We start from the raw sequence: 10,000 nt of genomic DNA, 5'->3' as shown, positions 1-10,000 counted from the left end.
ACCTCTCGCCTTCAGGGAGGTGGAGCCACTGCAGCATGGTCAGTATCCGCCTCTCCATTGGGATAGCACTAGAAACACAAACACACACACACAGTGACAGAGCATGTTGGTTGATGCTTGCAGGAAACTAAAGGGGCTCCCATACACACTTAATATATCTTAGAGTGACAACAAAGGTGTAAACGTGGAGATATGGTCCAAATTGATCCTTTAACTGTCAAATAGCCTCATAAAGTCAAGAGTTGTAGGTTAGAACACATTTAAAGTGTCTGAAAGTCAAAGTCTGCTTGTGTAGTGATGAGACCGCCAACCAGGCAGCTGGCTGTCATACGCTCCACAGCTGTCAACGATCAAACCCAACACCGAGGCCCCCGAAATGGGGCTTGATGTACGAGGCGATGGGGGGTGGCATGGAGGAACCAGAAGGTGTGGTTAAACCTCATTAACACTTGACAGCAGGCTTCTCTTTCCACGTCTGCTCTCTTTTTTTTCTCTGCTTTTGTCTATGTTCACACTTTCGACAACATTTTCACCTTCTCCCGCTGTTTCATATACTCTCCCTTTCTTTCTTCTTCTCGCTTCTTTCTCTCTGGTTGTGATTAAGGTGGAGTGGGGGGGCGGGAGGGGGGGGGCGACCTCCCAGAAAGCTGAACCCAACGTAGACCTTCAACCAGTCAGCCAGTCATTAAGCAGCAACCCCTGGTCCCCATTACCATGCCAATCCTCACAGTTGTACTATAACATTAAACGATACGACGGCTTTCTCAGCCATACATCCATCCTCTGCCCTCCCCTGTCATGTCACACTCCTCCTCTCTCTCTTTCTTTCTTACACACCTCTGTCAGTTCCAAGTTGAAGAAAAGTACTGTAAACCACACTTTGGCCCCCACGGTTTCTATAGAGTGGCACGTCTGCGACCCCACTTCACAGCTGAATCCTGCAGAGTGTAAACAGGCCCATTTGCACAAATTGCTGTAAAAACAGGCGAACTCCATCCCTCTGCTGAGATCTGCCTCCCGCTCCATCAAAGCCCGCTCTGTGCTGATAAATGTGGGCTCCTTTGTGTTGGACAGGCTACAGGTTCGGTACAGCAGCAGGAACATGAGCGGGCATGTTCCGCTGACTTTCACCTCCAAATCATTTACAATTCCTGAAATGCATACGCAGTGGTCTTTAACGATATACATTCACACTAAGGATATTTGTTTAAACTGTGGAGAGTTTACTCTTTAGTTCAGTTTGTTTGGACAGGTGATGACAATGCCATATGAGCTCAGGTGGCACCACATCAGATCTCAGTCCTGGCTAATTTTCAGTGGGTTCTTACACGGAAAGAACAACAGAGCAAGTAAATGATGATAATTATGACAGGCTGGTACAGTGGACCAGCAGAACTGCTCAGTGGCAGCAGATCAGACTGTGGTTGTACTGAGCAGCTTCCAGGTGTGATTGTGTGAACCTGTGTGAATATGATCAGGATGTTCCTCTGCCTCTCTGAAACTTTCCTAAGATCTTCCTAAGATTTTAAGATTCTGCTCATCAATTCATCACATCGTATCTCTCTGGGCTTCTCCAGATCTACACACCCTCCCTCACTCTCAGATCCTCCTCTGCCCATCCAGCTCTCTGCCCCATCTGCCAACTTAACAACCATGGGGTCAAGGGATCTGGCCCCCGCTTTTGGAACTCTCTCACAACAGACATTTGCATTTCTGACTCTGTCTCCTCTGCCTGAGTACACACTTAGTCCAGTTGGCATATTCTGTTTCATACTGACTATGTAATCACATTCATGTTTATCTATTAATATTTATCCACTTTAATGTTTGCTGATTTTATGATGTTTGATGCACTACTGTTGTGTGTCTAGTAAGGTGTCCTTGAGTACTTTGATAGGCACCTATCAATAAAATGCATTATTAGGGCCCGAGCGCTGACCAGCGCGAAGCCCTATTGTAATCGTCCAGATTATTATTATTATTATTTTTCTTCTCTCACAACGACGGCCTTTTTGCCCCCCTGAACGTGCCGTAAAAGTCACCAAAGTTTGCACGCAAGCCAGACCTGGCGAAAATTTTGATATTTTATGGTCTGCACAAATGGGCGTGTCAAAATGGCTCTCTAGCGCCCCCTACAAAATCAATAAAAGCGAGCCCCTCGTGACAGATTGACATAGAGAAACGAAACTTGGTACACATGTTCATCATGTCAAGACGCACCAAAAAGTCTCTTGGACACATACCCTAACACCAACAGGAAGTCGGCCATTTTGAATCAAATATTGATTTTAATGCAAATTGTGGCATCATATTTGAACGCACTACTCCTAGAGATTTCATCCCATCCACTTCAAATTCACACAGAGTCATCTTGAGACATTGGAGATGAAAAGTTATCAAAAGCTTTTTCCCACGTCATTCCTGGTTGCCGTGGTGACGCGGCGAATTTCGATGCTTCGCCATGAAATTTCAAACTCTCATAACTTGACTCCACATGGTCTGAGCTTTTACAAATTTAATATGCTTGTTCAGCGTCCTGGTCTGAACACATGTACAGTCTCATATTTAGTGACAGACATAGCGCCACCTAGTGGCGACAGGAAGTGACTTGCTTCATTTGTTCATTAATTACTCCCATAATCTTAAGTATTTCCACCTGAAATTTACTCAGCTGAGACATAAGACCTTGGTGATACTACATTCTGCAACTCATGACCCATCATCAAATACTGTTGCCATGACAACGCATTCAACGCCATGAAAATACGATTACAGTTTTCAGAGGCAAAGGATGCCTCCACGGTAACGAAACTCAACACACACGTCTGGAGTGCGGTCATTTAACATCCTATATACTTCAATGGGATGGGCGTGACTAAACGGCTCAATAGCGCCCCCTTGAATATTTCAAAATTGAACCTCAGCCTTCCCGATTGACATAGAAGAATGAAATTCGGTAGGTTTATGTATCATCTCCAGGCGCACAAAAACGCCATTTGGACCCATACCCTAAGTCCAACAGGAAGTCGGCCATCTTGGAAAAATGCTCAATTTTGGTGAATGTTTTGGTCATTTCCACGCCTCATATTTGAACGAACTACTCCTAGAGATTTAATCCCATCCACTTCAAATTCACACAGAGTCAGCTTGAGACATTGGAGATGACAAGTTATCAAAAGCTTTTTTATGACTTCTTCCTGTTGGGCGTGGCTGTGCAGACAATTTCGATGCTTCGCCATGAAGCAGGAAGTCCTTATAACTCCTACAGACATTGTCCCGTCTACACCAAATTGATCACACATGTAGAGGGTCCCGCCCTGAACACATCTATGCATCAATACTGTGTCAAATACACAGCGCCACCTACTGGACACAGGAAGTCAGCCTCACATGACAAACATTATCCTATTTACATGAAATTTACAGGATGTGTTCTCCACATCACACACTGCAACATGACATGTAATTGGTGGGTGATCTCTAGCGCCACCTAGTGGACACATGCAATGTGACTTAGCCCCATCACACAACATTCATTACAAGCCCGGGTGCCAAGACGTCTACGTACCCGCTGTGTCTGCATGTGACTGCAGCATGCACCGGCATGCGCGTACAAGGCGGTGCATGGGGGCGCGAGGGCCCGTTCATCACTGCTTGCAGTTTTAATTATTATTATTATTATTATTATTATTAGTAGTAGTAGTAGTAGTAGTAGTAGAGATAGTATTAAATAAGGGTTACCAAACTTCAATGACAAAATGAATGATGACCTGCATTCTGGCTCTTCAACTAGAATGAAGTCATTGTAAATGTTATTAGTAACATGTGATTTTGCCATCATGACAACTGAAACTATCAGATGTATCCTGACACCTGAGCTTATGAGAACCTATACACCATTTACTTATGAGAACCTATAAGATATCACATTTTTAAACATCTGTTTATTAAAGGAGGTATACATGATTGTAATAAGTTTTAAATGGTAACGTGACTTTTCAGCATTGTTGCTGTTTAGTGGCAGTGACAAGCATCACAACAATAAATGCAGGTTTTGACAACCACTTATGCATACTTGAAATGCATTCATAATCTGTTTTAAATTTTGCACATTAATGGTAAATTAGGGTTTATCAAAATGCAGGTTGCGTGTGTGTTTATGTGTGTGTGTGTGTGTGTGTGTGTGTGTGTGTGTGTGTGTGTGTGTGTGTGCAGACTTACACAGGCCAGAAGAAGGTGGCAGCCTTCACTCCCTGTTTGAGTGCTGTGATCCAGATCTAGGAGAAACAAACAGTACAGTCTTGTTATTTTTATCAGTCTGACATAGTTTATGAGGATACTGTTGTAGCTGTTGTTACCCTGGACACAAACAACAACATCAGTGTGAGGAAACCAAGGTCACGGTGAACAGTGCGCTACAGCTGTTCCTATAAATGATACAAAACCAAGCTGGTAGTGTTCATCAACGATTTTGAAAGACAGTAGAAAAAGCCTTCTTAAGTTTGCTGTTATTAATCACATATCAACATCTGACCTTATTTAATGGATGATAAAGCCTAACGGACTTGATTTGTTGGATCTTCTGCCATTTCTACAGTAGTTGGCTTCAAAATAAAAGCGGACAACCCTCCTGCGTCTGGTGGCCGTCTGTGACCCGACAGATGAGTTTAAAAAAACGCTGGTCTTCAAAGCCATGTGCAAAAGTTATCCATCATCAAAGCAGAAGGAGAAACAAAAAGGAACCCTCGTCAGCTCGCTATTAATACCACAGACATACTGCTGATGATGTACAGATGGTGAAAAACGGAAAGACTACATGATGCTGACAGATGAGATAGAAGATAAAAACAGAACTCACTGGCTGTCCTCCCCACCAGCGGTGATTGAGCTTCTCTCGGCTCCTCAGGGTGAAGGTGGCGTCAAACACCGGGTCATACATGGAGTTACCTACAATCCCATGAGACTCTGGATAGAGACCCTGAGAAACAAAATCACACAGAGATTATGCTTAGTCCTTGAGCTTTAGCTATAGTTAGTTAGCGTCAGCCCTTATTTGAGCTTCACACTGATGTTACTATACTATTTTAACATGTATCTTAACACCTGTAAACACTGGGGGGCAATCTAATCTTCATCACATCATCATATAATCAAGATTCTATACTCCTGAGTCATACCGTAGCCAGTGAGTAGAGGTTGGGGAAGGTTTTGGAAGGATAAACAGGCCTCAAATATGGAGCATGGGTCCCACATGTTCCTGAAAAAGGAAAATAAAGCAAAGTAAATTCCTACATTAGAAGAGAGACTCCCACAAATAGCATTCAGACAGTTATTAATGGTGATCTACAAATCACCAAATCGACACATAAATACTTACTGAGTTTCTCGATGTTGGGTATGACACTGCTTCCTCTCTTTACGTAAGAAGCTCGAAATCCATCCACTGACAGTATGATGAGCGGTGGACGCACAAACCTGCACACAGATCATCCAGATATGTGACATATGTGGCAAAAACAAGTTTAAAAGAGGAAACAAACAGCATGATGTTGGAATTAGAAAAAACAAGAGAAGGTTTGAGTGTGATGGTTCCTTTTGGCACATAGTAACATGAGGCACAGGAAAAAGATCCTTTACTACTAAGATGTAAACATACCCAGCAGGGCATTCAGCAGACTTGATCTCCTCACACTCATCCTGCAGCCATGAAGTGTCTCCTGAAAGAACACGATCAGAGGACAGGGTGAGAGGAATTTCATACATTTAAGTTGATTGTTATGTCACTTTTTGTTTGTTTTTTCATTGAAAGTAATAAAAAGAGGATATACTATAAGATATGCTCCAAATGTCTGAGTAGGCAGGCTGCTGTATGTGTTTGACTGACAGCTGAGCCAGCAGGTGCACAGAGACGCCATGTACACAAACTTGGTCTATTAACTGTGACCCAACTGTTAGCGTCTAAACTGATGCTGCTATTTTGGGGGTAAGTAAGCTGTTTAAAGTGAAAGCTCACGTGTTCATTTGTGATAGATTTCACTTCTTCTGTTTTTTCTGGGTATATTTATCTTTTTTTTTTGTTTGCTTGTTCAACAAGCTAAGGTGCAAGTCAGGAAATGTGTCCATGTTTTTAGATGAGAAGACATTTACTCAAAAATGAATATATTTATTAATAACTTAAAAAAACAAAAAAAAGATTAATTGCATGGAAATGTATACAGTTCACAGCCTGTTTTGTGTCTATGGCTGCAGTATGGCTGTTGCCAATGACAACATAGTTGTTGGTTCAGGCAAATATATTTTAAATTCAATGTTTAAACTGTTTGTTTAACCACCACTCAACATGCTGTATAGACAGAAAAATGATTAATGTGTAGCCAGTCATAATGTCAACTTGTTAGCATTAACGAGACTGACAAATATAACACATTTGGTACATGATGTTTAAAGAGCTGAACACTTCTCCACAACATTTTAGATGTGCACAGCTGCTGATTCAGGCAAATGTAAGAAAATAGAAAGTGAACTGGACAAAATCTTGCTTTGAATAAAAGGCTGAGTCGTCTATCTGTGGCTGGAGTAGTTCATTTTACAACAAGCTGGTAAGGCTGCACCAGAGACACATGTTAATATAATATAAAGATATCTAACTTGTTTTATAACTGGAATACATAAAATGCAGTCAAACTAGGTCATCTGACAAGTGTGGATCTATATAAAAAGCCTTTCTATTGTATGTTTAGATAATAATGTTGCAAACCTTTACACAGTGTCTTATAGTTGGTGCAACAGTCTCCTCTTGCCAGACAGTCATCAGAGCAGTGGCAGGCATGCTGCTCATTTCGAGTCTCCCCACACCGATCTTTACTGCACTCGTAGCCTCCCTCTGTATCAGGAAGAACAAAACAATAAAAGATTTTCTCACAAAAACCAACAAAAAATTAAACTGTAGCCTCCAAAACACAAATGATATATGCACAACTAATCTGCTGGATTACTGCTGCAACCACAAGCGGTGGGAAATGAAAGCTGATATATTAATGCAACAGTGGTTTGGCTGCGTACTTTACAGACAAACACAAGACAAGGTTGCAAAGACGAGAACATTGAGCTTACAGTAGCATTCGACACCGTCAGGGTAAAAAAAACGATCATAAAAACAAGTAAATCATCATTTTCAGGCAACAGGAAAGATCAGAGTGGCGAGGCGGTGGTAAGCCAAAGACCACCAAGCTGAACGAGGGAACATAAAATCAGACCACCAACACTGGAAGTAGCAGGAGGGAAATGTAGAGAGAGGAGAGGAGAGGAGAGGAGAGGAGAGGAGTGGAGAGGAGAGGAGAGGAGAGGAGAGGAGAGGAGAGAAGAGAAGAGGAGAGGAGGAGTGGAGGAGAGGAGAGGAGAGGAGGAGTGGAGGAGAGGAGGAGAGGAGAGAAGAGGAGAGGAGGAGTGGAGGAGAGGAGAGGAGAGGAGGAGTGGAGGAGAGGAGGAGAGGAGTGGAGAGGAGAGGAGAGGAGAGGAGAGGAGGAGTGGAGGAGAGGAGAGGAGAGGAGGAGTGGAGGAGAGGAGTGGAGAGGAGAGGAGAGGAGAGGAGAGGAGAGGAGAGGAGAGGAGAGGAGAGGAGAGGAGAGGAGAGGAGAGGAGAGGAGAGGAGAGGAGAGGAGAGGAGTGGAGAGGAGAGGAGAGGAGAGAAGAGGAGAGGAGGAGTGGAGGAGAGAAGAGGAGTGGAGGAGAGAAGAGGAGAGGAGGAGGAGAGGAGAGGAGTGGAGAGGAGAGGAGAGGAGAGGAGAGGGGAGGAGAGGAGAGGAGAGGAGAGGAGAGGAGAGGAGAGGAGAGGAGAGGAGAGGAGAGGGGAGGAGAGAAGAGGAGGAGTGGAGGAGAGGAGAGGAGAGGAGGAGTGGAGGAGAGGAGGAGAGGAGTGGAGAGGAGAGGAGAGGAGAGGAGAGGGGAGGAGAGGAGAGGAGAGGAGAGGAGAGGAGAGGAGAGGAGAGGAGAGGAGGAGTGGAGGAGAGGAGGAGAGGAGTGGAGAGGAGAGGAGAGGAGAGGAGGAGAGGAGTGGAGAAGAGGAGAGGAGGTTAGGGTTAATAATGGATATTTGTATGCCTTGATTAAAAGGTTTTACAAAGATTTTCCTAATGACAATAATAACTTTTCCTCAGCAGAGTTTCAGATCTGCAGTTTGAGGCCAGAACAAAAAAAAACTGAACAGAAACACACATTTAGATCCAAAGTAAGCAAGCACAACTCATAATTTTTCTTTCATAAGCAAATAAGCAGCATATAAAAGTCAGAAGATGTTTGATTTTCCATTTTTTGGGAAAAAATTCACTGCCTGATGAATATTAAACTCCGGATGTCCCAGGATTTCCTCCAGCTTAATGACAAAAAAACTCAGTGTTTTATTTGGCCTCTCTGATCTGACTTACTCCCATCAGGAGCAACCTTGAGTTCCTTTCCTCTGTTATAAAACAAACGATGAAGAATGTGGGAGGAATTTTAGATCTGAATCTCTACTTTAGAAAATGAAATCATAGAATGTGAATTACTGTTTTTCTCTGCTTAAGGAATGTCTGTAAAGTTAAACACTGACTTATGAGGGATTCAAATAAAAGCTTTCTAATACATTGATATGGTATTAAATCACAATAATATATCTGACATTATTAATAACAACAAGACATTGATCAGACTACTAAACTACTGAAGAGAAAAACAGGATGATCACATGAATACCTGTCCTGAGACACAGCTGGTCAAAGTCCGAGCAGCAGCTGTTGTAGGTCTTACACAGGTTGTCACAGCGACAGTTTGGCGGCTCCAGCTCGACCAGCTCAAAACACCTGTTCCTGCAGGAGCCAGAGGTGGGTACGTACTGAGACGCAGAGCGAGCTGGGGAAGAAATGAGAGAAACAATCATCTTTTAGAAAAATACATTTCTTTTTTCATTTTCCTGCTGTGTCTCAAACCATTTCTGCTCAAACAGATGTGGACCACCAGCTCCTAAAGCCCCTGTTTCAGTCAGTGCAGTTATCTCTGTGTTGTTACACAGATACCACGAGATCCAACAGTAGTCAATCCAGCTTTGTTTGCATGTATCACAGCTGACCATGCTGGGTCTTTGTCAGGTGACATAACACCTGCAAAAGCTGCATTCATTTTGGTTCTGACCAGAAACAACTCAACTTGGAGTATTGGAGTCTTTTTTTTTGGGGTGGTACACTGCTGCATCACAAAGTCACACAACAGAAAGGGTAGAGGAGAAGATGTCCCTCACAGATGTTTCAAACTGACCCGACCCACATCAGCAGATGTGTAAAAGTGCAGTGCTGTGGCAGTAACACAGTATGAACATCTGGAGCCTAAAACATTCACTAACTTTGTTGTTTTTTACATTACAATAGAGAACAAAGCTCCAGCATCTTTGTATAATAAAGAGAGACACACCTAAATCTAAATCTAAAGAAATCACCTCTGCTCCAATGTACAGTGTGTCAGTCCATAGTGAGAGAGGAGCAAAGCCACATTTAAATAAAGTCAGCAGTCAGTTTTTATAATTAAGATGATATTTGCAATGACATGGTGAACTGTATATTTAATAGTTATTGTTATAGTTCTTGGTGTGGACGGGCGTTAAAATACCCCAAAAACATCACTGTTCATTTTAACTTCAGAACATCAACAGTGAACTGGGAGGAGGGTCTGGCCTTAGTCCACTGAGTGCAATATTACAATCAGAAGAAAGAGTCTTTAAAGTTAACTGCATGGGGCCACAAAACCTAAAGAAAGGCTGCAGTGTTCACACATATTTGAAGGAAATTAAAGGCATCTACGTATACTGAGCCGCAGTCATAAATACAGTACGCTGGTAACATATATTACTGTGGGGGGGGGAAGAAGCAGAAATGTGGTGTGCGAGCTTAAAAAGACAGCAGTTAGATGTCTTTACAGGCTCATTTAATGATAATTAATGATAACTGCCAAACCCAACACTTTAAATCTACTC

The 10,000-nt window shown here is 42.8% G+C and overlaps 1 protein-coding gene across 1 annotated transcript in view; it reads right to left on the bottom strand.

Moving 5' to 3' along the window:
- The window catches only part of enpp2 (ectonucleotide pyrophosphatase/phosphodiesterase 2), a 40,391-nt gene that overhangs the window by 11,557 nt on the left and 18,834 nt on the right, over positions 1 to 10,000 (bottom strand). Inside the window, exon 10 of the mRNA XM_053326725.1 lies at positions 3 to 68. Within this exon, the coding sequence (XP_053182700.1) occupies positions 3 to 68 (66 nt within the window). The remainder of the gene's footprint in view (positions 1 to 2; positions 69 to 10,000) is intronic.

The sequence above is a fragment of the Scomber japonicus genome, chromosome 10 (genome assembly GCF_027409825.1).
Source record: "Scomber japonicus isolate fScoJap1 chromosome 10, fScoJap1.pri, whole genome shotgun sequence".
NCBI classification, from domain to species: domain Eukaryota; kingdom Metazoa; phylum Chordata; class Actinopteri; order Scombriformes; family Scombridae; genus Scomber; species Scomber japonicus.
The sequence above is the reverse complement of the archived record's forward strand: the minus strand, read 5'-3'. Positions and strand labels throughout refer to the sequence as shown.